This window comes from Ambystoma mexicanum, chromosome 6p, assembly GCF_040938575.1.
Source record: "Ambystoma mexicanum isolate Mex_15411 chromosome 6p, UKY_AmexF1_1, whole genome shotgun sequence".
Lineage (NCBI taxonomy): Eukaryota > Metazoa > Chordata > Amphibia > Caudata > Ambystomatidae > Ambystoma > Ambystoma mexicanum.
The window spans coordinates 1,420,299,493-1,420,327,257 of NC_090935.1; the positions used below are offsets into that span (position 1 = coordinate 1,420,299,493).

General features: G+C 47.5%; 1 protein-coding gene across 2 annotated transcripts in view; it reads left to right on the forward strand.

Annotated features, from left to right (window-relative positions):
• LIN54 (lin-54 DREAM MuvB core complex component) overlaps nt 1–27,765 on the forward strand; it is an 825,244-nt gene that overhangs the window by 390,004 nt on the left and 407,475 nt on the right. For both annotated transcript variants that reach the window (XM_069626123.1, XM_069626122.1), the window contains exon 7: nt 7,588–7,655. In XM_069626123.1, the coding sequence (XP_069482224.1) occupies nt 7,588–7,655 (68 nt within the window). The remainder of the gene's footprint in view (nt 1–7,587; nt 7,656–27,765) is intronic.

Genomic DNA, 27,765 nt, shown 5'->3' on the forward strand with positions numbered 1-27,765 from the left:
CATCACCGGATCTTATTCCTGTAATGTCAGAGTTGATTCGAATTGCTATTGCCAATGGTTCCTTCGTAAGCGCGTATAAGAGCGCAGCAATGGGGCAGCCCTGTCTAGTACCTCCTGGTTAGAGGGAAGGGGGTTGAAACAATGCCATTGACTAGTACTTTGGCCGTCTGAGCTCTGTAAAGTGCTGAGATTCACAGTGGAAAGTTGGTGCCAAAGTCCATTTTCTCAAGTACATTCCCCATGAAAACCCATTCTACCCGGTGTAAGTACTTTTCCGAATCGATGGAAACTAGGTACCTGTCCAGTTTCTGCTCTTGTGCCATGCGCATTAAGTCGATTGTTTTCTTAACGTTATCAGCGCCCTGCTGCCTGGGGATAAATCCTACTTGGTCACCATGAATTAATGTTGGCATGAATTTATTTTCCAGCCTTTTACCCAGCACCTTTGCAAGGATCCTTACATCTGTGTTTAACAGGGAGATTGGCTGATATGACTGGCATTGTCGGGTCACTTCCCTCTTTCAGGATAACTACTATCAAGGTCCTGTGAGAAACCTGAAGGTGTCTCACCTGCTGGTCCCTGGGGATCTGTCATTCTGGTGGCTAGGACATGGCCGTCGCTTTTGGATCTAGTTCCTGGGGGTGGACTAGTGCGGGAGGATCACCTGTATGAGTGGTCTTTGTAGAGTGGAAGTTGCACACTGGATGGTTAGACGCGGTATTCCCTTCCCTCTAACACCTTTACCCCATCCTACCAGGTAGGGTACTTGGGAATTCACCCTTGCCCCTTTTCCGACACAAACACTTTTCCACTTACAACTCCCTGTGAGCGAAAACAGACCAACACCCGAGCTGTATACCTGACATGTCCCAACACAATGGCCAGACAATTACTGATCAATACTCACACCTGACTACTTCTCCCCCACACGATAAGACTGAGCACGAAAGCACACTGAGTGAGACAAACCACTTGTGGAAGCAGCAGTTCCAAGATGGCAGTTTAATACAAGGCGGAAGAACGCAAGACCGAAGAGGATTGCAAGGAAGGAAGTGCCCTTAACCTTTTCACTGAAAGGCTGCATCTTTCATGAGCCTTCGAGAATAGGAAACGTAAGACCTTGAATTAAAGCTGAAGAATCCTGCATTGTGTCTGAGGTACCCAGGGTTCGCATCTATAGCGTTTGCCGCTGTGGTACTGTCCTTGGCTCCTACAAAAAAGCAGAACAATGAAGTCTGCACAGCTGGTGTGTTGGGGAGTATGCTACTAAACTGCGCTATCTGGAAACCTCAAGGTTGCAAGAGGCAACATTGTATGAAGATAATTAAAACGGCAGATGAGTGAATGTACTTTGAAGCTAAAACACAATACCATAAACAGTGGTCCAGCATCACGTGGGTGCTCACTCGAAAGTCTTGTTAGATATCCAGCCGAAAGGGTGTGAACATTAAAAGAAAGTTGTGAAATCGAAGTGTTCCTGAAACGGGTCATGCCAAACCCTGTGCACATTTGAAAGTCTTCGACACTTGATAATAAAATTGACATCGTTCTGAGCCCAGCTGAGGGAGACTAATTGTGGTGAAAGGATCTGAGCCCAGCTGAGGAGGAGCCGCGGTGAATAGTGAATCACCCGATGTGAAATCGGCAGAAGAAAAAAAATTGTTTATTTGGTTGCATCAGGCCCTTTGAGTGTAGAGATTTTGAGGTAAGGAGACTTGCGCTCCGAAGGCCCTGATATTGATGATGGAACTGTGACCTCGTGCTGGGGAAGCCAGAGACTGTGCTACGCTAGAGTGAAACGCCTTGTCCCATGCTGAAAACGTGGGGAAGGGAGGCTAACGGCCTGAATATCTTGACTTATCATTTTGTGAGCACTTCTTTCTTTTGTCCCACACTATTTGTATTTAGAGGTAAGGATTGGCAATAGTTTTAAAACATTTTTTTTTAGGGTAGGCCCTTTTAATCAGACACTACTAGGACTGCGTTATTTATTGTTTGATGGTCGTAGCTTGCGCCCATATGTAGATTTAGGATTAGATGGGTGTTCATCATACCCTTGAAGTTCAATAAACACCCCTGAACTGTGGTCACTTGTGTCTTATCGTTGATACCATGCCTTTCTTACAGCCCCAAGTAGGGAGTCGGGGAGGACTCATGTTTCTAAAGCATGGTTCAACATTCTGGCCATGAATGTAGCTAGGGTAGAGCAGAATACTTTATAGAAATGCACCGTGAAGCCATAGTCTCCTGGTGCTGCGCCCCCCCCCTTTCATTTTCCCAATGTATGAAATTATTTCCTCTACTGAAATTTAGTTATTTGTGGCTGCTCTGTCCAGGGGTATGCCAGGGATGGGGAGGGCCTCTAAGAAAGTATCCATCTCCCTCATATTTGCTTGTGTAGAGGAGTTTGTAGTATTTACGGAATTTGTTAGCCATGTTTTCAGCCTCTTGGCCTCTGGTTGTTGTCGTGACCCCACCCTCCTAGTTTTTCTTTATTTACACTATCTCCTTGTCTGCGAGTTACCCTTTCTCCATATACATTTGTTTGAGAAATGCTAGCCTTTTCTCTGTCTGGTGTATCAGTAGGGCCCTCAACTGCGTTTTGAATTTTTGCACTTTTGGAAGGTTACCTATGTACACTTGGGTTTTCAGGGTTCCCTTGAATTTTAAGGCCGTTTCCCTTCTCAGGTCTCGCTCTACCTTTTCTTTCCCTTTTTTTTGTTGCCCCCCAATCACAATAATTCCCCTCATATTAAGACCTTGAACGCTTGCCATACTGTTAACCCTACTTCTCTGTTGTCATTAAATAGAAAGAACACTTCTCCATTTCAACAGACCCTGAGCCGCTTCCTTGTCTTTTAGCAGTAGATTGTTGCATATCCATCTACCCTTCCTTTCCTTTCTAGGCCAATATCCTAAATCTCAGTGGTGGTTTTTCGATACTCTGTTTGTCAAGCGTCTTGAAGGACATAATCTATCCTCGTATGTGTCGTGGACCTTTGAGTAGAATGTAAATGGGGGTCTGACTTCTCTGTTCATATAAGCGAGTATGACGCCCCCAACTCACTGATTTGGTTTAAGTGCTGTGACTTTTTTAGCTGGGCGTGGGACACTGCAGGTGGGTTGGCTCCTTTCCTGTCTGTTGTTGGATCCAAAACCATATTGAAATCGCCTCCAATGAGCAGATGCCCCTCTGTGAATGTCTGAATCTTCCTTTTTACCATATCCCAATATTACTCTTGTCCCTCGTTTTGGGTAGTGAACCAAGCCCAGGGTCACTTTTTTCCCTTTTATCCACCCTTTGATTAGTATAAAGCATTCCCTGCTTCTCTAAAGGTAGACTGTCAAGAAACCCAGTTTACTTGCTATTACCATAGCCACTCTGTTCTTTTTAAATTTACTAAAGGCATGATGATTATTGCAATCCACATTGCTTTCATGGACAGTTCCTGGCCCCTCCGCCAGTGTGTCGCTTGCATAAACAAAAGGTGTTTTCAGACGATTAAATAAGTGAATCATTAAGGATCGCTTAAGTGAGGAGCTCAGGCCCCTAACGTTTAGTGAGCCTAGAATTAAGGCAGTGTTCCGATCAGGCATTTGGACTGCTGTTTTATCAACCAAACTCTTCTGCTCTTTAGGGTTCTGCTATCGGACCCGGGTGTTCCCTTCCATTGCGTATTATGTTTTGATGAAGTCCTTGTATAGCGTGTAGCAATACAATGTTTTTTATTTTGTTTGTAAACCCTCCCTTATGAACAACCGAATAACTAACTTTGATTTCTTGAATTTGCAGAATCCTCTAGTACTTAGTCTGTCCTTGAGTCTCTCATTCTTAGGGATTTTCCTGCATGTCTCCTCCTCGATTGTAGCTGCAAAATTCATTGAGGATTCCCCCCCATCAGTTCTCTGTATACTCTGCTGATATCTTCTGTTAAGTTATACTTATACCCCTCTTATTCAAAGTTCAGGGAGAAGGGAAAACCCCATCTATATCGAGCACCCTTAGTGGTTAGCCATTTCCTCAGCAGGGCAGAGTCTTCGTCTAGATAGGAGGAATGCAGATAGATCTTGGTTGATGGCGATTCGGGTCGTTCCCCACTCTATTGGACCCACCTTCCTGGCTTTGCGTAGGATTTTGGCTTTCTCTGACTAATAGTGGAATTTCGCCACTATGGTGTGTGGGCCTGGGGGACTGGGACACCCCCCTCGCAGTGTCTCCGGTGAGATACCCCAGGAGCCCTCATTGTGCTACTCTGGTGGTTCACTCCCCTTGGATGTGGGGGCGTGGGTGTGTGGACTGTGGGTGCTTCTCTGGGGTCGAGCTTCAAGGTTGTCCCTTGGTGCGGGCGCCAACGTAGCCCCACTGTTAGGCAAGATTGGATGCAGTAACCCTTGTGGGAGACTACACCAGCCTTGTCCTCTTGGTAATAGGTAACCCACCTATTGGTATAAGTCTGTACTACACAAGTTGGTAGAGTGACTGAGCAGCCAGAACTATCTCAACAGGGGTAAATGTGAGCTGTAGAGCTAACACGGAGATTAACAATTACAAGTATTCAAATAACACTTTCTCTCAAGGTTTTCTAGTAAAATGATGATTTATTTAACGGTCAGTTTTAAATAAGCCTTCTTTAAAAAGGGCAATATGCAACAATAAAAATACACTTCATACCACTTCCTCAGATTTAGGATAAGCAAGTAGATACCCTTTGGGGATGTCTGACACACACTTCCTACACCCTAAGGTGACTTCAATTACTAGGACAGTGTTTGGCATTAATAGATCATCTTTGGCACTTAAAACAGTTCTGAGGTTGTGGAAAAGGGAAAGGTTAGGGAAGGAAAAAGGTTAACAGTATCTCAGAGCATGTGAATACTTGCAATTTCCCAGTGAAGTCTAGGTTAGACCTTTCCCTGCGACACAAGTTAAACTTGTGCACCACCTATGAGGGACAGTTAAAACCAAAGTCAATGGGTCAGAAGAGTCTGCAGGGAGCTGAGACACTTCTTAAAAATAGCACAAAAGGCTTGCACAAGGTGTTCAAAGAGTATGTAGTAAAAGGAATCACTGTTGGGCCACAAGTTGTAAGGCTTGTGAAGGGTAGAGCTGTAATCGACTCTGCATAAAGCTGCTACTGCAAGTCTCCGGTTAGAACAAGCAAGCTACACACAGGAGGCAAGTACCCCTCCAGTCAAGACAGAGAGTACCTTGGGTTTGAAGAAGAGGATCCTGCTGTCTTCTGTTCTGGTTGCAGTCCTGCAGATCCTGGGTTCCTGGGCCTCAGCTGTGGGGACAAGACCGAGAGCGTCTAGAGGACTCCTGCACTGCAGTTCGAAGGTCAGCTGTGGCTACGGGCTCTATTCAGATCAGCAGCACATCGCGTTTTCAGCTACCTTAGCACCACCACAATTCATGGACACTTGATGGGCTATCCCTGCTTCTGGGGTCCAGCACTCTGAGGTGGCTCAAGCTTGAGTCATCCTGCTTCGGGAGAGTCCTCAGGATCTTCCTGGAGCTCATGTCGATGCACTAGATTCTGGTTTTCCTAATCCCTGGCACACGGATCCAGCAGTAGCCAAGAAGTACAGCCAGCAGGGAGAGGTTTTCTAGCCAAGTTCGTCTTTGGGTCAGTTGGTCCCACCAACCCAAGGGAAGAAGGAGTTTTTTCCAGGCTTCTCTAGTTGATTTCGAAATTGGAGCTTCAGCCCTGCAGCAGGGCTCCGTCGGGCAGTTCGACGGTCCAGGAGGGTGCAGCAAGCTCCTTTACCAGTTTCCTTTGTTGGATGTTTCATCCAGTGGTCGACTCTGCTTTCTGTTCAAGAGACCTTGCCTTTTATGCAGGGTTCTCCCATTCTGTCACAGCCTAGCTGTCACTCCTACAAGGACAGCTATCCAGCCAATCAGCACTTGGTGCATTCAGTTAACTAAGGAGACTAAGGAAAGTGAGTTTCGGGCATCTCCCTTGCTTCCTGCCTGCCAGACACACTGGAGCCAGAGGGGGGGTTTCAGCACTGAAGCCCGCCAAAGGCAAAACAAACAAAAGGGTTAAGCCTGGTTTGGCGTGTAGAGTAAAACCCAAGAAAGACCTTGCAAGCAAGAAATGCCGGAAAAGAGACTGGACCATTTTGACAAACATGGGCCCCCATGGGTGCATTACTGCAGCTGAGGATTCAGTCTGCGGTAAAAACGCACAATGGTAGGAAATTTAAACCACTGTCACCAGCCATTAAAGTAGTGAGGCTAACATAAAAGATGTTACATGAGTAAGTAGGAAAAGTGCCTACTAGGTAACCCAACAGTACTTCCACATAAGATGGGGTTTACAGCACCTACATGGGGAAAAAAAAGGTGACTAAAGTCCATTTCACTTTACTACTCTTGGGAACAGTTGTTCACCCAAGAGAAAGTATTTAAACCATATGAGAGCTCCAAAGGACTTCTCTGTGACGCTGCACTGAAGGTGCAGTCTCACAATAAAAAAGGTAGATGCCTATGGAGTTTGTCAGACCCCAAAAAACAAATGGAGTCCAAATCAGACCAGAAATACATGAGTGAGAAAAAGGTCTTGCTCACTCCAGGATAAAAATTCAAAGTCATAAAGTCAAGCAAAAGAGCTAGCGGTTTCTAAGGTGGAAGGGAATTGGCACAGAAATGAGAATTCTCCCTAACACCTGCTCACAGTCAGCAATCTCGTTGGAGGATGTGTGTAGCTGCAGAGCAGATCGGAGGTGCCAGCAACACCTCTGCAGACTTCCGACGAAGTTACTGTATGAATCCGTGGACCTATAGATCTGTTCTTTCTCCCAGACAATGCTCTAGGATCGACTGGGGGGAATGCACTGGCAGCACGTTGGGGGCTACTTGGGAGGCGTGGGGGGGCTCTTATTCCATATGTGCCTAGTAGAAGAAGAGCAACACAGAGGAGCAAGTTCATTTCTGCGCCCCCTTGGTGGCCGATCGTAACTTATTTTGACACTGCAAGGTGTCATGCAGTATAAGCCGGTCTGATAGCACAGCGAGTAGAGTGCTCGCTATGACATCTGTGCAGAGCCTGCTGACGCAGGTTCGAATCCCGGCAGGGCCAAACTCAGCCTTTTATCCTTCCGAGGTCGATAAATGAGCACCACACACCGTGGGTAATAATAAGCACTGCTCAGATACATGAGTGTTCGTAGCGCTATATAAATGCTAAATTATTATTTATCTCAGTGAAGAGTAGCATGTGTTTCTTTTAATCTTGCTCTATCCTCTACCTTCAGACTCAGGCTTGCATAGCTTTTTTCACTGGGCAATGTTAATTCCCTTAAGCTTACACCCTCGACTATTTGGCCAGGTCTGTGATGCCGCAGATATTGTTCAAACTAAAATCATTCATTGATAAGTGCGGCAAGAAAAGTTGCAATGGACCTGTGTAGGGCTTTGGTAGGATATGCTTTTATATGAAGAGCTGACCTTTGCAATTGCAGTTTTAAAAATGAGGTACACCATACATTAAAGTAGCAAACAATGATGTTTGAAATTTGCTCTCTAGATTTGTGCTAATCAGCTAAAACACTGAACAGTACTTTGTGTTTTCTATTAACAGCCAAGACTGTGGTGGTGAACACAACTCCGGTGCGTATGTCTGTTCCAATTGTACCAGCACAGAAACAGGTAAAACATGACCATGTGCTTATTTTTTCTTTTGCCTTTGTATGTTCAATTTGTTATATAGCACTCACCAGATACAACTACTTTTGTGGGTTGAGGCAGGAGGAGTAGGGGGTGGGTGGCAGATCATCCAGGTTTGGAAAGTGATCAGTGTGCATTGATGCAAAAAACGTGGATGTGGTGGTTATTCATCTAGTTGTTTTGTTGCATCTGATCTGTAATGGAAATTAAACTGCATTGTACAGCTGGATCTCTGAACTGCACTCTGAAAGTTCTGCTGCTCAAGGGAAGACTGAAGCTGCAGCATTTTTTCACACACCGAAGATTCCAGCGAAGCTTTGCCTCCTCATGAAAACCGGAAGGAACCCACAGTGGCGCTCTTTTCCCCTGTTCCAGTGGGGACAACTGGATCACAGCTCCTGAACAGAATGCCTCTGTCTGAAGCTCCTAACCGTGCCTGCATTGCCAGGACTCTGAAGACTCTACAAGCTGAAACAACCCCAGACATCTCTGGTTCTTTGGTGCAATGCTGCCTCAGAGCCTGCAATTGCACCAGTGAATTAATCTTCCCAGTCCTTGTCCCAGTTCTTCATTGGGGTCTTACCAAGCCAACACAATCCTCATCTGGATCATTTGACTGAGTAGGACTTGGAAACCCTGCATAGACAGCAGCTACTGACCGCAGCAAACTAGCCCCTGTTAGCTCCTTTTGGCTCCAGTCATTATTCCCAAGGGTTTGGGAATCCCTACCGCATCAGTGTGCCGTTGCTAGATTCTATAGTGGTTGCTGAACTACCTGGGAAGCAGTCCTCTTTGGAAACCGCCACTCTCATCCTACATAACTGCTTTTATAATCCTGGGTTATTTGCTCTCCTGACCCTCTGGTGGTGGGTCATTTCTTTATCCCTTGAATTCTTCATTTTCAAGTGATTTATGAGGGCTCATCCCCATTGGACCTCTAAACTTGGACTCTGAACTTGCCAGTTTTTAAAAGAAAAACCTTTTACTTGCCTGCATCTGCTGTTTATGTTGAAAGGACTCTTTATTGACTTCAAAAGAAGACTTACCTAAAACTTGATACATTGTGGCATCTTGTTAGAAAGATGTATTTAACTGTGAGTGTATTTTTATGTTTACTTTTTGCAAATGTAAAGATTCTATTTTTCTAAAAAGAGTGTGTGGACCATCTCTTACTTGACATGAATGAAAAGTGTGTACTGTACCAGTGAGCCCACCCCACTTCATATCTGGAGATTTGGGCCTGGGCTGCTCTGCCACGGCTAACGCATAGAGAGCCTGGTGAGCTTGAGGGAATCTCTAGTAGTGCCCTAGTCTGGAAGATTTAAACGAGGACCTTGACAACAGGTTTTAATGAAAAATACCTTAACACAGTGCTCTTGGCAAACAAGTTTTATTGTTTGAGGACATTCCATGTCTAAGATACAGGTGAATGGCATCGAGACTCTTCACTCCTCTTCAACTTGTTCCGATCACTTGGGGTGGGATTCCACCCACATATTGATGGAACACTGTGATCTGCTTATAGGCTATCTATTCCAAACTGTATACCAAGTGGACAGATGCTGTGTATGGAGCTGCACCTTCATTTCTTCTACTCCTGGTTGCCTCTCCGATAATGGTGCAGATCTCTTGATTCGGGAGAAACTTGTGTTTTAGGATGGTATGTAGTGCAGCACCCACGCTAGTAAAGCGATCATCACACTATTTAAAATGTCATGCTTGCCTTTGATGATGTTAATGTTAAAGGATATTTGTACCGCACTCTATCACCACCAGAGTGGTCCCCTGGTGCTCTGGATGCTCTGAAAAGGGAAGGAGGTGAATTAGTTGGAATAAGCAGGAAAAGTGCAAGAGTAGTGATGTGCCGTTGGCAGCCTCAACCCAGTTAACACCATTCGTTGGGCTTGGGGTGTTTTCCGGTAGGTAGCCATCGTGTGCTGTTGTGTGAGTCTGTGTGGCTTGTTTTGTTGCGGTGTAGTGAAATTTGTGCAGTTTGTTTTGCTATAGGGTTGTGGTTGTGTTTGGTTAGAGTTTGAGAGGTGTATGCAGAGGGATGAAATTGTTAGTGAATTGGTTATTGGCAGCGCTGTCTAGTTGCGATGTGCTAAATTTCCACAATCTTTCAGGTGTGGCGCGTGAACATGGTAAATGATGTATGCAGTCTTAAACAACTGATTGTGAAATGGCTGTTGAGTATTTTTTTTTTATACATTTTGGTTAATGATGTATTGGGGCTGCGGTGGGGTGGCCAGTTACATTTACACTGCTGAATGCGTCAAATAGTTGTAACAAAAAAAAGGTCCAGTCACTCAATTATAGCGCTCCAAAATAGTTTTGAACTTTAAATCTTTGGTGAACAATGTTTTAAAAATAAAGTTTTCATAATGGCTTTGCAATGTCGTTCCCTCGATACGTGTTTCTCCACAATTTATGCGCTTCCTCAGGAGGGTTAAATACTTCAATAGCACTCCTTGTAGGTATATAGTTCTCTGGTGGATCCCTGTAACGAAACCGGACTCACCAAAGTACTATATACCTACAAGGAGTGCTATTGAAGTATTTAACCCTCCTGAGGAACTGCATAACTTGTGCGGAAGCACGTGTCGAGTGAACGACATTGCAAAGCAATTATGAAAACTTTATTTTGAAAACATTGTGCACCAAAGATATTAAAGATCAAAAATATTTTGGAGTGCTAGAATTGAATGACTGGACGACACTCTTTTGTGGCACGTGAACATCTCTGCATTTCCTTCTAGGTCCGGCACCCGTCGATATCCACAATCCCCTCCATATGACGCCAACCAATATTCTCAACTGTCCAAATTCAGCCACTGCCCGCCTTTGAAATCTGTCTATATTTGAGTCAAGCAAGAGTTGGCGATTCCATCTAAACCTGGCATTGATAGCATTCCCAATGGAGTTGAGACGCGGCATCGGTAAACAACAACCGCTACTCTATCCAGATGTGGATAAAGAAAATGTACCTTTATAGTGACGCATTCAATTTACTGTCCAGCTAGAACATTTTCTTCTCGTTTACCAAGCTCTTCCAACTTTGTATTTTAGGGCAGAATTCAATTTTTGTGTGGTTTCTGTTGTCCCATTTTATGGTAAACGTAAACCTTTTGCTTCTTCTCTTTTGGTTTCTTAGGATCTTGGACTTTAATTTTGCAGCCAGAGGGACTTCTACTGAAGTCTCCACAGGGTGCACCCAATGCAACTGCTTTTGTTGCCCCAATGTAGCATCTTGATTGCCACTGTGCTTTTTTTGTGCTTTTTAAAAAAAAAATGTTTTATTAAGTCCCACTCTCTGCCATTTAGTTTTGCGTCCTTCCTTTGTTTGGGGGAAACCACGAGGCTAGCCTAAAATGACCTTTATGCAAACATGGTCTCTGAGCCGAGCCCAGCACCTTCTGTACTGTATTAGACTGGTTTAGACTGGACCATTGCCCTAGAAAGGCCAATGCACAAACTCTTGTGGGTGACCTGAGTGTTTGGATTTTAGGACCTGTCGAATTGGCTAGCTGCCAAAACCTTGATCTGCCTTTTTCCTTAACTGTGGTCCTTGACTGGGGGGCTGGCCTAGGCTAGCCCATGAGTGGGCATATCTAGGGGAACCCTGACCATTCTTGAATTCTGTGGGAATTTTGTCGGTGTACTCACTTGCATAGCTTGAAGACTTTAACACAAGATCCTGCTGTTTAGGTTTTTAGGACCAGGTTTGGCTAGACAGGCTTGGACCTAAATTGTCCTGTGCCTTAGCTCTGGTTTAATTCTTTGGCTGCTAGACTTTCTTTCTGGGTTCTTTCTCACCCTCCCCAGGTTCTCCTCACTGTATATGCTGGATCCCCTGTGCTTTGACTGATTCTGGCCCATTTTTATGCCGGATTCTCCTGGTTGTAACACCTCAAAGTAGGAAACCTCTGTTGTCCAGGAGAGTGATGGGATACTACCCCACCTCTGCTCTTCCTCTGTTCCATCCTGGGTCACCTCCACACTCTTTTTCCCCATTGTGGGACTATTCCCATGACACGGCTGTTCCCTTTTTTCCTTCACAGCATACAGGAAGGCTGATGACGATTCTTGTTTGTAGGGGTCATTGCTAATCCAAGGTGCAAGTCCCTAATTAGCGGATGCTGTCAACCTGCAGGTGAAGCAGTTTATTAGTTGCATTTGTTCATTATTCCTGAGCCAATTCCTCCCAAAATGGTCATGAGTACTTTGCCCTGGGTCCTGCAATGGTGTTTTTACTCTTAGGACTTTTCCTCTGGGACCTCTAGGGTGCTTGGTAGGAGGGTTTGGTGTTGTGGGAGGTAGTTCATCATTGACATACATTGCCCCAAATCCGGCTTTGCTTTCTTTTTTTTTGCCGGGGCTTCTGCGTCTCAAACCTGGAACAGGAACTCTTTATCCTCTGATGCCCTGTAGGGTTGGTTGCACCTTTCTCCACACTTGTGGGATAGAGCACGCTAACCTGAATGTATCCTGTAACAGTGTTTGTTCCTATTGGATTACTCCTATTGATTCCTATGACAAACGTATAACAACTCTACAAACCTATTTAAAGGGACCTCTGATTGTACTTACATGAACAATGTTTGTCCGGGGTATCTGGAGTTTTCCACAGGAGATTTGAATTTTAGCTGTGTAGTTTTAAATCACTGCATTGTACTCCTGCATAGTGAAATGTACTTACTGTTCATCACTACTGGTTACTTTTGTATTTAATTTTTAGTAGTGTAGTTTGATAATGTGGATCTAGTATTGTGGAACTCATTTTATCCTAACTTGATAGTTCTCTGGGCTTTGTTGGCTAAGACGGCTTCCTCGCTCTTGGCACCTTATGAAGTGTATGGTATACATTGATATGATATGATATGACATTTGTAAAGTGCCTATACACAAGTGTTTCAAGGCGCGACGAGGCAGGGAGGGGGGAACAAGGGGAAGACAGACAAAGATCCTACTAGGCCAGGTGTCATTCAGACCGCACAAGTGCAGAGGTAGGGGGGAAGGGAAAAGTGCAAGGGGAAGGGGAGGGGGGGGGGGAAGTGCAGTACAAGTAAGTAGAATAAGTAAATAAATAGGGCCAGCTGGTGGCAAGTGCAAGGTAAGTGCAGACAAGTGCTGGGAAAGGGGGGCTGTAGGGATACAGAGACAGTCCCTCAGTGCAGGGGTTGCCAGGGAGGCAGTGCAAGAGGAGAGTGGCTGGGACCAGGACCGAGGTCGGTGAGAGTGGCCCAGTTGCAGATTCGGTGCAGATTCAGTCGAGACTTTAGCAGGGGAGAGGGAGAGAGAAAGCAGAAGCAAAGAGGAAGGTTTTGAGGTGCTTCCGGAACCGGAGATGGTTCTCCTCAAGTTTCAGGGAGGCAGGAAGGCTGTCCCAGAGGGAGGCCCCTGCCACGGCGAGAGATCGACCCCCGGCTCGTTGCTTCGAGAAGCGGCTGACCCTGAGGGAGTTGGAGATGGATGAGCGAAGGGCTCGGGAAGGAAGATATTTAGGAAGAGGAAGTTGAAGGTATTTAGGCCCCAGGCCCCAGAAGGCCTTGTGGACAATGCAGAGGGTTTTGAACGTAATCCTCGCAGCCACTGGGAGCCAGTGTAGAGATTTCAGTCCTGGAGAGATACGGTCCCTGGGCTTGAGGCCAAGGACAAGTCTCGCAGTTCTGTTCTGGATGAGTTGCAGGGGGCGGAGAGTGGAGGCAGGCAGATTAAGATAGAGGCTGTTACAGTAGTCCAGCTTCGAGAGAACCAGGGCTCGGGAGACAGTGAGCTTCTGGGGGAAGGAGAGGAAGGGAAGAATACCTCTGAGGAGGTGCAGCTGGTAGTGTGACTTCTTAGAGACATCAGATATATGAGGAGAGAAGGAGAGTGTGGAGTCGAAGATGACCCCAAGGTTTTTTGCCTTGCAGGTAGGAGCAGGAGGAGGGCCAAGCGAGGATGGCCAGAGAGCTACATGGAAGGAGGGAGTGGGTGTGCCGATGAGTAGAATCTCAGTCTTACTAGCATTAAGGCAGAGGTCATTGGCGGCACACCATTCCTGGATGGCAGACAGACAGTCAGAGATGAGGGAAGGAAAGGAGGAGGCCGAGGGTAGCCTGAAAATGAGCTGGGTGTCGTCCGCATAGCACTAAAAGTAGGGGCAGAGAGCGGCAATGCGGTGGGCAAGGAGTGCCAGATACTGGTTGAACAGCCAGGGAGAGAGATTAGATCCCTGGGGAACACCACAGGTGGAGAAAAAGATGTCAGAGAGGAAGGACCCAAGTTGGACCTGGGAGGGTCGATTGGAAAGGAAAGAGGTCCGCCACGCCAGAGCCTGACCAGTGATACCCAGGTCATCACGGAGACGGTTGAGCAGGATGGCATGGTTGACAGTGTCAAAGGCAGAAGAGAGATCGAGCAGAATGAGAACACAGAGTGTTGGAGTCGAGGTTCAAGAGCAGGTCCTCACGGATGTTCAGGAGAGCAGTTTCCGTGCTTCTGGCCGCTCTGAAGCCAGATTGATGGTCATGGAAACTACCAACAGTTTCAGCATGGAGGTTAAGCTGGGAGATGGCCAGTTTCTCCAGGAGCTTGCCTAGGAAGGGAGTGATGGAGATTGGGCGATAGTTAGCCGGGCAGGAGGGGTCGGAGGAGGGTTTCTTAAGAAGAGGGTGCACAAGGGAGTGCTTGAGTGGGGATGGGAAGACTCCAGAGGCGAAGGAGTGGTTGCAAAAGTCAGCCAGGGCATGAGCCAGGGAGTCGATGTGGTCCTTGATAGTTTTGGAGGAACAGGGGTGAACCTGTTTAGACGAGACTTTCATAGATCGGACTTGTCTGGAAACCTCGTCAGCAGAAAAAAGTGGAAAGGCAGAGAAGGAGGGAGGAGGGGTGGCTGCAGAAGGGCCAGAGGTAGAGTCGGGAAGAGAGGGAGGGAGGTGATAGGAGGAGAGTGAGGACAGGATGTCCTGAGTTTTTGAGATGAAGTGAGAGGCCAGTGCAGAGGGCCTGGGAGGGGACAGGAGAGGTAGAGACTGCAGCAGGGTTGGCAAGCTCCTTGCAGATTTTAAAGAGTTCAGCCGAGTTGTTGGATGCCGCAGAGATGCAGGCTTGGATAAGGGCTCTCTTTTTGGTGAGAACGGAGAGACGGTATTGCCTTTGGAGCAGGCGGAAGGCCAGTTTATCAGAGGATGAACATGAAGCACGCCATTTCCTCTCAGCCACCCTGCACTTGGGTTTTAGGGTGACGAGATCCGAGTCATACCAGGAGTTACATTTGGCTTTGGGCTTCAGGCGGATTCTCATGACAGGGGCAAGGATATCAAGAGTATCAGATATAGCAGAGTGGAGCATGGAGAGGGCTGTGTCAGGGTGGGAGTCAGCCGAATGGGGAGGGGGGGCGAGAAGGTGGCAGCGAAAGCCTCAACTGACACACGCTTCATGGGTCGGATGACCGAGAAGGTGGGTGGCAATGATGAGGGTGGCTTTGCCTGTGGGGTAGGGAGGGTGAGGTGGGAGGTTAGGAGAAAGTGATCACTCCAGGAGAGAGGAGTGGGGAGATGGACAGAGAGGGGAAGGTCAGAAGAGATCAGAGCATCAAGAGTGTGCCCTGCAGAAGCAGTAGGCTCAGATGGGAGAATAGAGAGTGAGAGAGAGTCGCAGAGGTCACGAAAGAGTCCAGTGAGGGGACAGGAGGCATCAAGGTGGATGTTGAAGTCACCAAGAAAGAGGAGTTGAGTTGTTGAGGACAGGAGTGAGGAGGAGAGGTCAGCCCACTCAGAGAGGAAGGAGGAAATTTGACCAGGTGGCCGATAGATAGTAGCCACAGTAAGGGAATGGCTAGGAGAGAGAGAGAGTCGGCAGACAAGACATTCAAAAGAGGAGTAGGCCTGCGTAGGAGTGACAGTGGCAGGAATCCACTCAAGGAAGATAAGGGCAACACCCCCACCTGCACGGTTGGGCCTGGGCACGGAGAAGTTCTTGTAACCGTCAGGTGGGAGTGTGTCAAAGCTGGTGACAGAGCTGGCTGTGAACCATGTCTCAGTGAGACCGAGGACGTCAAGGTCCAGTTCCTCAAGAAGGCGACAGATATCAGAGGAATGCTTGATGGCAGAGCGAGAGTTAAGAGTGGCAAAGTGGAGAAGGTTGCCAGCCTTGAAGGACTTCCGGAGGGGGTACAGATCAGAGGTACGCCCTGCGGAGGTGTAGAAGGAGGTGAAGAAGGAGCACGAGAGGGGGCAGGGAGGGAGGGTAGAGGCAAAGTAGCCAAGGACAGAGGAGGGGGGACAGCGGGAGAGGAAAGGAAGTTGATGAGGCGAGGGAAGCGTCTATCAAAGAGGTGAAGGTTGGCCTGAGGACCTTGGACCAAGACGGTCCCATTAGCATAGACATTAATGATGGCCTTAGAGGACCGAAAGGGGGCCAGGAGGACATCCCAACGGGTGCCACCATTAATGGGAGAAGAGGAGAAAGGAGAGAGCACAGACCATATGAAGGGTCCATAGGTCAGGCGAAGGCACAAAAAAGAGGATGTCAGTAAGAGTTTCCTTGGAGCAGGCACTGGTATAGGTGTCAGCGATAGGGAGGCCTGGGTTGGAGACCAGGATGTCCTTTTTAAGCTTTTTCCTACCAGATTTAGTGAGGAGAGCAGGATAGTCGATGGAGAAGCAGTTAGAGAAGATAGGCGAGATAGAGAGCACCATGGAGTAGGAGGGGGTGGGGGGGAAGACAGACGATGCGAGAGCCCGCAGACAGGAATAGAGCGGCAGGCACAGGTTTACCACAGTTCAGAACAACAACAGTAATGCGTATTAGGTACACAGTGGAGAGCCCACCTAAGTTTGAGAATCCTGCGAGGGGAGAAAAACCCTAGTTTACCACATTTCAGAACAACAACAGTAATGCGTATTAGGTACACAGTGGAGAGCCCACCTAAGTTTGAGAATCCTGCGAGGGGAGAAAAACCCTAGTTTACCACATTTCAGAAACAACAACAGTAATGCGTATTAGGTACACAGTGGAGAGCCCACCTAAGTTTGAGAATCCTGCGAGGGGAGAAAAACCCTAGTTAACCACAACTGTTGGACACAGTGAGGTGAAGACACTAATGCGAATGTAGTGACCCGGTGTAGGTGGGGTAGGCCGGGAGAAGGTGGAGATAGCAAGTGATGCTGGCGCCTGGCGTCCCCTGCGGACACCTGCAGACACACAGGGAGCCGCAACTGTAGGAGTCGCCCTTGGCCTATGGGCCCTTAGCCACAGGGGGCTGCCGGGCAGAGGGCTGCCCAGGAGGGAATGGTTAAAGGAAGAGGAAGGGGAGAGGGGGTGTGGGCGGTCAGGGAGGCGGGAGGGAGAGGAGGACCAGGAAGTGGGAGGGGAGGGGAGAGCAGGCACAACAACGCGCTCAGAGCGCGGATGCAAAAGGCATCGAATGAAAAAACTTATTACTCACGGAGGCCCGCTAGGGCCAGGCAGGGCTTCCAAGGCCTAAACCTCCAGCAGGGCTACCGGAGACTGCTCTCCCACGCTCAGCTCAACAAAGAAGCGAGCAGGGGGAGCGGGCGTCGAGTAGCCCAGAAGGGAGGCAGCCGGACAGCCAATCAGAGGGGGGGTGGGCAGGCAGGGAGGCGGGAGGGAGAGGAGGACCAGGAAGTGGGAGGGGAGGGGAGGGGAGAGCAGGCAGAACAACACGCTCAGAGCGTGGATGCAAAAGGCATTGAATGAAAAAACACTTATTACTCACAGAGGCCCGCTACTTCTATGTCCTAGAGGACTGGGGAATTTCCAACTGTTGAGAAAGATTTTCCTTTGCAACTTTGCTGCAGGGGTACTATGTATTCCTTTTTCTGTAGTGACATTTTCATGGCCTGTTTGCTGTGTCTAGTACTGGCTGGTGGCACCGGGGAAAGTTCTAACTTTTTTCATTGTACTTGCATGCATATTTTTTTTATTGCATCGTGCCATTTTGATTATTATTGGCAACCCACAGACAAACACATTCCTGCCACGCCTTCCATCATGTAGTGAATCCAGGAAATGTGACCCTTCTCCCCAAGGGAGAGCTACACTCTTGGGGACTAAGGAAGTACACCTGCTATGCTTAACTCCCCCTCGGGGGCAGGGCAAGAGGGATCCCACTGGGGGTGATTCCGCCCCCGCCCACCTTCTGAATCTCCACCGCCTTACAGGACAAGCAGTCCCCAGGAAGGGTTTTTATTCATCCTCCCTCTGGTAGTGTCCCATTCATTTGTTGGTTATATGTGAATTGAATAAGACAATCGTGTCCAAGTCCCTTTTGAAATGGCTGGTATGGTTTCTGACCCTGTAATAATGCCAGCGTAAAGTGAACGACCGAATCAACAGATCAATCCCGGTTGAGGCTGAGCCAGAGAGAGGCCATCCAAGTGGCTAAGAGCAACTCCTGCAGAGCCAGCCTCGGGTGATGGTGGTCTAGCAGAAAGTCTGGGCCAGCAGAAGCCTGATGAAGACTGCATCTGCAGCAGATGAGCCAAGGAGCCTGCGGAACAAAGCTCTCTCCAGCTCACTCCATCGCGGTCCTGAACTGGAGACACACGTCAGGAGAGCAGAAGCCTAGACTACTCCCGACGTGGAGAGATGGAGCCCGCTGTTCACAGCGCTGGCCCGGACCTGCAGAGAGAAGCCGAACCATCAAACTTATGCAGAGCGAGAAGCTTGCTCTATGGTGCTAGTTGGGTAGAATTTTCATCTTGTGTGTAATTCTCCGGACTTGGTGAGTCCCCCAGCACATTTTGCTGGACTATTGGATTTTTGTCTGACTCTCCTGAGTGGGAACATTTTTACTCCACTCACTCACTCACTCACTCACTCACTCACTCACTCACTCACTCACTCACTCACTCACTCACTCACTCACTCACTTCTGTGACTGAGAACCCTTTTTGGTTTCTCTTGGAGTATGCTTGCATCCATCTTTTTGTGGCATCTGTATTTTCATATTGCAGCACATAGCACCTTCTGTCCAGTGTTGCTGGAAGCTCCTTGAGCTTCCCTCTTTAGTGTTCCTTTATTTCCCTATGCTAACTTTGTTGCCAGAATAGGGGGATACTTTTTATCCTACCTATACTTTTCATCTGTGAGATCAGCACACCGCACCTTATGTGGAGTTTTGAGGGGACACGTATCCCTTTTATCACTTCTCCTGTAAATTTCTAGTGGCTGGCGGCAGTGGATGTTTTTTTTCTACCAAGTTTGTGAATCTTAACATTGCAAGCTGTATTTGCAGCTGCGGTATGGGGCACATGGGGCACCCCTGTTCCAAAATGGTGCCAGTCTTCTTTTTTCTCCAACTCACAAAGGCTTGTCATTTCTTGAGCCTTCTTCTGCTGACCTGGGTGGGGTAAGCCTATTCACTCCTTTGTCTTTGCCAGGCTCCTTGGGGAAGCCCGCCCAGAGGCACCAGTGTTTCTTGGAGGACAGGAAATTGGGAGGTCACTGAAACTCCAAATTCCTCCGATCTTTGTCTTCTGGATGTTTCTGCTTGGATCCAGTTCTAACTGGGTGCTTGTCTGTCCCCTTGGGACAGCCACCAACCAAAGTTTGAATGTAGTATGCATGCTGATTTGCTTGGCTGCTGCATAGAAGGCGAGGGTCTTGATGCTGAAGCCAGAGTTGACCACTGGAAGATCCATTCCGAGGAAGAAAGGACGCCTGCAACTACCTCGAGCAACCGGTAAAGCTGATTTAGTGTATGCTGCAGCTCCAGGCTTTTCTTTTGTGTGACAGGGACGATCCAGACCGGCCAACTTCCTCCCTTGGACTGGTGGGCCTAACCATTCTCGAGACCAGCTACAGTTTGAGCCATCCCATCACAAGCTGGGGCGCTACGGGCCTGCAATCTCCAAATACTGTGGGACCTCGAACTGCTGCAGTGCGTCGTCCTGTCGAGCACAGTTCAGGCTGCAAACTTGTAGGCATCTGTTTGAGCCTACGGAGACTCCATCCTGATCATAGAAGTCCCCTCCGCTGAGTCCTGGAACAAGAGAAGGAATAAAGTCTATAAAGCCTGTGACGAGCCTCCACAACCAAGTGGCACGAAGATAGTCTGCTGGGCATCCCTGTGACAGTCTGACCGCCTTCTCCCGCCAACGGTTCCTACCCTAGCCGCCAAGGCCAGAGACCCAAACTGGAGCTGCTGTTGCCTCACCTTGGGGACCCGACGGTGACATTGCTGTTCTTCACGGAAGAAGGTACAGTCTTACTCTTATTGAACACAATTACCAAGTCGAATTTGCCTGTCCTTGTTATGGGGGGGCTTCAACTACTGGTTTGATGCTTCATCAGAAGCAGCTAAAAGATAGTTTATTAATGCCATTGATTCGATCGTTTTTTACATTTGGTTGATTCTCCCACTCATAGTGCTGGCCACATATTGGACGGGCTACTGGTCCATTGTCTTTCGTTGACCAACCTATCAGTTACACCCTGTATTTGGTCTGACCATGCATTGCTTACCGTCGATATTATTCTGGCGGCTTCTCCCGCCAGAGCAGACTAACCCCAGATTGAAGTTTTGCATGCGCAATGTGAAGACATTCACGTTTGAAAATGTTGCCCCCTTATTATATCAGAGACTGGGTGGTGTTGATGACTTTGACTGTGCTGAGGATCTTGCCCAGCACATCACTAAGTCTCTTACAGAGGCTGCTAATCAATTGGCGCTGTTGAAGACCCGTCTTATAAAAATAGGGACCACACAAAAATTGTGGTTTAGTGAAGACATCCTTGTTAGGAGAGAAAAGCTCACAGCTGCATGCTGTTGGCGCAAAGATCCCTCCGCTGTAACATTAGCCAATTATACATTCCTAGTTAAAAAATACAAGGAGGCGCTGATTAAAGCGAAGTCAGAGGTCTAATTATAGGATCATGAAAACAAAATCAAGTTCAAAGGAACTGTCCTCCATTCTCCGGGAGTTTAAGAACAAACCCCCACATATGTCAATACCAGTATAAAATACTGACTGGTGTCAGTCCATACATAATGCTTTTTTGAACAAGGTTACCAGTCACCAGTACAACATTCAATGGATAAGAAACTCTGTGGAAGTAATGGCAGGGGATCTTAAAGAGGCAGAGTTCCCTGAGGTAATGCCCCACGTCTTCGACTTTACTCCTTGCACTGAAGCATTCATTGTTCAAACAATCGCTGAGATGAAACCCACTTCATGTCAGAGTGATGTTTGTTCCTCCAGTTTATTCATAAAATGCAAGGATATTCTTGGTCCGTGGGTAACTAAGTTTAACTGCTCTTTCGGTGAGGGTAGTGTCCCCCCCCTTTTTTTTTTTTTAACGACTCGTGGGTTACTCCGCTTCTGAAAAACGAGTTGCTGGATCCTTTTGTTTTGGACAATTATCGTCCAATCACAAATGTACCTTTTTTGCTCGATAAGGTGGCACACATACAATTCCAAACTTTTTTGGAGGGCAATGAGATTCTACTGTCGTGCCAATCCGGTTTCCGGCAAGGATTTGGTACAGAAACCGCCATGCTCGATTTGCAAACCAACCTATTGTGGAACATGGATCAAGGACAACTATCGGTCTTAATGCAGCTAGACTTGTCCTCAGCATTTGAACTTGTTCATCATGACCTAGATTAGTCTTGGGCCGTGTGCTCTTAAAAAGCAGCATGCTGGATTTCTTCCTAATTGCAGGGTGAATGTTGGTGAAGTCTGCTCGGATCCCTCTCACATTTCCTGCAGGGTACCTCAGGGATCTTGTATCGCTCCAATTCTGTTTAATGTTTACCTGATTCCGTTTTTGCTTCTGCTGATTGGCCTGGGTGTACATGTGGCCAACTATGCAGACGATACGCAGGTGGTTGTTAAACTATCAGGCTCATATTCTGAGGATGCAGCCAAGTTGAATATCATCTATAAAGCCATTCATCTCTGAATGGCCGTCAATTCCTTGGCCTTTAAACACCAGCAAAACCGAGCTCTTAATCGTAGCTCCCACCGCCAGATTGAGGTCTCTGCCAGGAGAATATAAACAGTTCTTACTCTTGGGTAAGCTGATCCCGGTGGCAGAGAGGGTGAAGACCCTAGGAGTGGTCTTGGACGCTGCACTATCCATGTCACGTTATGTGGCATTTATTAATTCCGCCTGTGGGCTGATTACAAAGCTTCTTAGAAACATTCGCCCTTTTCTTCAGCGAATCTGGCCACACTGAAATCAGTCCTTATTAACCCACGTTTGGACCACTGTAATCTTCTTAGTGGCTGCACAAGCTCTCTTATAGCAGCCCTACAGGTCTCACAGAATGATGCAGTGCTGGCAAGCTCATGTCTTTCTAGGCAAGTTCATGTCACGGCGGCCTGGCAGAACTTACATTGGTTGCCTGTGAAACTTGAATCGGGCATAATGTTTTGACACTCGCACACAAATGTGTTGTGTGACAAACTTGGCGCCCTAGTATCTTTCAGCACACCTCAAACTCCAGGTCTCTTTTTGCCCTCTCAGGCCGCAATACCGCATGAGACTGTTTAAACCCAGATTTAGGCTGGTAAAGGCCGGTGGCTGTAGCTTAAGTGTGCAAGGCCCGCACCTGTGGAACTTGCTTCCTCCAAACTTGAGAGCTGTTGAGTTAACGGTAAAATTTTAAAAAAGAGTTAGATGTAGCTCTTTAATCTGCCTCCAGATTAGACTGTCTGTATGAGTTGCTTTCTTCTGGTACTGTCGCGGCCCTGACTCTGCCCCTGGTATTTTCCCTCTCGCACCACTATTAAATACTGTTAGTTTGCGGCTGTTTGTCATGTGTTCATTTTGTGTGCACGCCCTGTGGCCCATGGGCATGTCGTGCATGTATATAAGAACTTTTAATAATAAAATAAATCGTGGTTGGTGGCAAGTTGCAGTGTTCCTTTCAGGCTGATATCTTTGACTAACTAAAAGTTTATTCGTAGACTTTATCTTCTATCCTTCACCGTCCGTCCGTTGTCACTGCATCATTACTGTTCGACCCTCATCGTTGACGACACCTGACTGACTCCATGACCAGACACTGCAGCCTTCACGGGCCTCTTCGGGCCTCGTCCCTTACAGTAGGGAGAGTGGGGGGAGGTTTCATCTAGTTGTATCCCTTTAGAGAATGCTTATTCTGCCACCATATTTTCACTGTTGTCGCCGAACTGCCCTTTCCATTTATTATGGAGAATACCCCCTGTACATTTTGTCCTCCTTGCAATGGGAAATTTCCCTGGAAGGATATGCAGAGTGCCTTCCTAGGGTCCATCCAGAAAAGGTCTGCAAGTCCTGCACATTTTTCCACCCTAAAACACTAAGAGGCCGCCAAACCAAGCATTGGCCCGTCCATGCCATGCAGGCCGAAGCCTCCAACGTGACTGGGGAATCCAGTGAGGGCAGTATCGGTGTCCAGAGTGATGCCGAAGGCGACTGAGGTTCATTGGAACGCTACGTGCGGGCCTCCAACTCAACCAAGCAGGCCCACTGTTCTGTGACGGAGACTACATCCAGCAGCCCAAGCACAAACCGTTCCAAATACGCTGAACACACAACCCATGAACGACCGTCTGCAAAGTCGTTGGCCGCTGAAGCCCACAGGTTGTCCGTGGAGAAAGCCTCTAAACCTTCCCTGTCCTCTGTGCCATTGCTCATGCTTTCGCCCCACGACAGGCCTCCTGAGCTGGCACGGAAAGCAGTTTTGGGCACCACGAATAAAAAGTCCCTCCTTTCGCGTGCCGAACAACATGCAGCGAAAGGCACATCGACGTCCCCCAAGTCTACACCGAAAATGTAAGAACCTATTAAACCTGTCCCTGCTACCCTTCTAAAGACAGACGCCAAAACTGACTTAATCCTCGATGCCTTTGCCACTCCAGCCCGCTGTATTGCAGGATGCTGGTTCCTCCTCTCCTGTAGATACTCACAGGGGCAATGCAACGCAAAGATCAGACATCCTCTCAACACACATCTACCACCTCAGGGTTACACATTTCCACTTTGTGGACCCCTGAATAATTCAACAGAATAATGAAGTAGATTTGCTTTGTAGATTTCATTGACAAGCACCCTGAAGAACTTAAGCCCCTTAGGGACTCCTCTAAGAAACTCCAGAGGAGGGGGGCAAGAGGTCCCCTATGGCTCCACTAAATGTGTTCAGCCACCAGAGGCATAGTTTCGCTTCGATCTCCCTTCTTTGACTTTTCTGCAGAGGATGATGTCAATAGCATGGAGATGTCAGCTTGTTTTGCAGATTTTCCCCACCCCCTTCTGTTTGTGGGAATTGCTAATAAAAACATCCTCTTAGCTAGTTATGGCTGTGGCTGTCATAAGTGAAACGAGTTGGACCACCAGGTTGAGGCGGTACCAGAACCCTTAAGTCCTGTATCCTAAGCCGCATTTCCAAAGCCAAGCAGATATCTAGCTGCCTTTTTAAAATCAACCTTGACGCTGCAGATAATGCAGGTTGCATTATTGCAGAGGGCACCCTTATCAAACAGTTGCCTGGTTTAGCCAATCTGTATTTCAATTAGAAATGGAGGCCACCCTGCTTAACGTGCCAGTGGAACCTAATGCCCTCTTTGGCAAGGCAGTCTAAAATGCCCTCAAAAGTGCAAATGAAGAGTACGATACTCTTAAGTCTCTCTGGCAATTAACCATTAAACCCTTTGTCCAACGGGGTTCCTCTAACTCCAGGAGATTTTGTAGACTGGGCACACAATGCTCCTCCGGGTTCAACCAAAGCGACAGTCTTAGTCATGCGGCTACACACGGGGACAGGCCTCCCCTTCTAATTTTCAAAGAAGTCATACAAAATCCAGCGGAAGAGGTAGAGGCTCCCCGACCAGAGTTTCCACCCCTCCCAAGCAATGACACAACGCTCCAAGTCCCTTCCCATGTCACCCGGGTAGGGAGGTGGGGGGGATTACTTCAGACAAGTGGGTAGTGTCCACCGTAGCAAGCGGTTATTGCATAGAACTCTTACAAAAACCACCGAATCACCTGCCAAGACACAGAACGATGACGCCAGAAGAGCCGAAAAAGACGCCATAGAGATTATCCCCGCATATCGGGTTAAGAAGGGTATTTATTCAACGTACTTCCTTGTGCCAAAGAAAAATCGATCTATGCGCCCAGTACTAGATCTGCGCCCAGTGAGGAAACCTGTTAAACCTCAAAGGTTTTGCATGACCATGCACCAACAGGTAATCCCTCCACCCGCTTCCTAAAATGGGGGGAGGGGAGATTACATGGCAACATTGGATATGAAAGATGCACACTTTCATATTTCAGTGTTCCCAGCGCACAGAAAATAATTGTGTTTCTAGATAGCAAGAGTGGACTGACAGTTCAAGGTGCTCCCCTTCGGAATCACCTTGGACGCAAGAGTGTTCATGAAGGTGCTTGCAGTAGTAGCAGCACGCCTCTGCAGAGAGTCGATCCCTGCGTACCCCGATCTGGACGACTGGCTAATAACCGGGAGTCTTGTCAAATCTGCAGACAAAACACCCAAAAGAACGATCAACCTTCTTTTCCATTTAAATCAAGTCTCGTTCCCAGCAAAATAAAACTATTTCTTGGAGCCATCTTAAAGACCGAGGAGGAGCTAGCTTTCCCGTCCGAGAGGCTACAAATCATGATGTTGGAAGTACCTCATTACAAAGCCGGTTGTCTCAGAACTGTACGCAAAGCAATGCGATGGCTCGGGATGATGGCCTCATGCATACACTTGGTTCTGCATGTGCCCAATGCACGAGTGGTTAGCAAAACAATGGTCTCAGACAAGCGGTCAGTGGGACTAACTAGTGGTTTTTTCGCTTCCCCTGGTACAAGCTCTTAGCTGGTGCTGCAAGGACAACTTGTTAAAAGGAAAACCCTTTCGGATTCTAACTCAAGCGATCCTAACTACAGACGACTCACCTGCCGGATGGGAACTCACGTCCTACACTACACAGCCCGTGGCCAGTGGAAATGCACCACAGCCAAAAATCACATACATTTCCTGGAACTTCTGGTAGTTCTCAAAGCTCTACAAGCTTCAACAACATTTTACAGGTCAAACAGTGCAAGTACTCCGACTGCACCACTGCCAGGTTCTACATGAACGAGCAGGGAGGCACACACTCTCCAAGTCTGTCCAAACTATCCCAAAAAAACATGGAAGTGGGCACTCAAGCAGAACTGTTCCTAACCTCTCAACACGTTCCATGGGAACTACACGCTCTGGCAGATACCCTCTACGAGAGGAACACAAGTGGCAACACAACAGATATTTTAGATGGAATCTCCTCTCAATGGGGTCACCCCCCATTAGATGTATTCGCCACAGGCCTAAACGTGCAATGCCCAGACTTCTCGTCCAGGTTTCCCCAACCAGGGTCTAAGGGGGAATGCCCTGTGGATGAACTGGTCAGGAAAAAGTGCTTATCCCCCCCCTTTGCCCCCCAACCCCCTCATCAATCCTGAGCAGGATACAAGAAAAAGCTGCTCTAATCCTGGTTGCACCCATGTGGGCGAGACAACCTTGGCTTCCACATCTGCTCAAACTGGCGATCTGCAAACCGATCAAACTCCCGTGCCCATACAGCATGCTACTCCAGCACGGGGGGGGGATACAACAATCCACCCACATCCGCGGTCTATGAACTTGGCAGCCTGGCTCTTGTAAGAGTTTGGACACCTAAAATTAAAAGGTGTATGGATATCCCCAAGGAGGGACGCAAACCCAACACCAGGCACTGTTACTTCAACAAATTGAAAAGATTTGTAATGTGGTTCCGATCAAAGGATGTAAACCCTATTGAATGTACCCCATTGCCCATTCCTCACTACATACTCCTCTTACTCTGGCCTAGTATTGATCTCCATCAAGGTTCACTTGGCAGCTCTGTCCGCGTACTCCAATTCACAAAACAAGATGTCCTGGTGGAAAGTCCCTGTTAAAGCTTTTATGGAGGGACGTTAACCCCCCATTTCCAACTCGCCTCCAGGTTGGGATCTCAATGTGGTATTCTCAAAGCTCATAGGTCCTCCCTTCGAGCCTATGCACAAATCCAGCCTCAAACACCTAACATAAAAGACAGCTTTTCTGGTAACCATCACCTCCATAACAAGGGTTAGTGAGCTACAAGGTTGATCAGCGGAAGACCCTTTCTTTGTTATCCACAAAGACAAATTGTTACTAAGCACACACCCTAGGTTTTCACTTAAGTTCATATCCAAGTTCCATGTTCACCGATCCATTGAACTACCCACTTTCTTTCAAAATCCTTCAAACTCAGGTGAGAAAAACCTCCATACACTTGATGTAAGGAGGGCAGTTTGGTAACATGTAAATAAAACAAAATCGCTAAGAAAAACAGATCAACTCTTTGTCTCCATAGGACCTGGCAGGAAAGGTGATCACGTTTTAAAGAACGTCATCTCTAGATGGATAGTGAAATGCATACAGCTCTGCTACTCCCTATCAAAGAAAACTCTGCCTTTCACACCAAGAGCTCACTCAGAGGTACAGCAGCTACTTTGGCTTTTATTGCAAACGTCCCTCTAGACGCCATTTGCAAAGCAGCTATGTGGAGTTCCATACATACTTTTACTCCGCATTCTGCATGGACGCACATTCTAAAGCAAATTCATAGGTGCTACAAACTGTGCTAAAAAATCTTTTTGCTACTGTACCTTCTCACAACTCACCTTCTCCGGATACTGCTTGCTAGTCTGTGCATAGCATGTGATATAAGCAGATCAACAAGCCTCAGAAGGGATACATTGCTCTCTGTAATCGTATTTCTGATGCTTGGATCTGCTTAGATTCACATGAGCCCACCCTTCCTCCCCTCTTGGAGTAGAAGGTGCATACATCTTTTCTGGCTTTATCGATTCCTATCTGCTTTATTACATCTGTACTCGTGCTACACTTCATGCTACCTCATGTCGGAACAAAAGCAATCTGAGGGCCCTCGATTTGTGAAGGACCATGGGTACAGGGGACGTCACACTAGGGAATAGTATTACTGACGCACCCTGTCGACTTATCTTTTCGAGTTTTCTTTTTTTAATAAGCATTTTATTTAGTTTTTTAACCAAGATACGATAAGGAGTATAAACATCA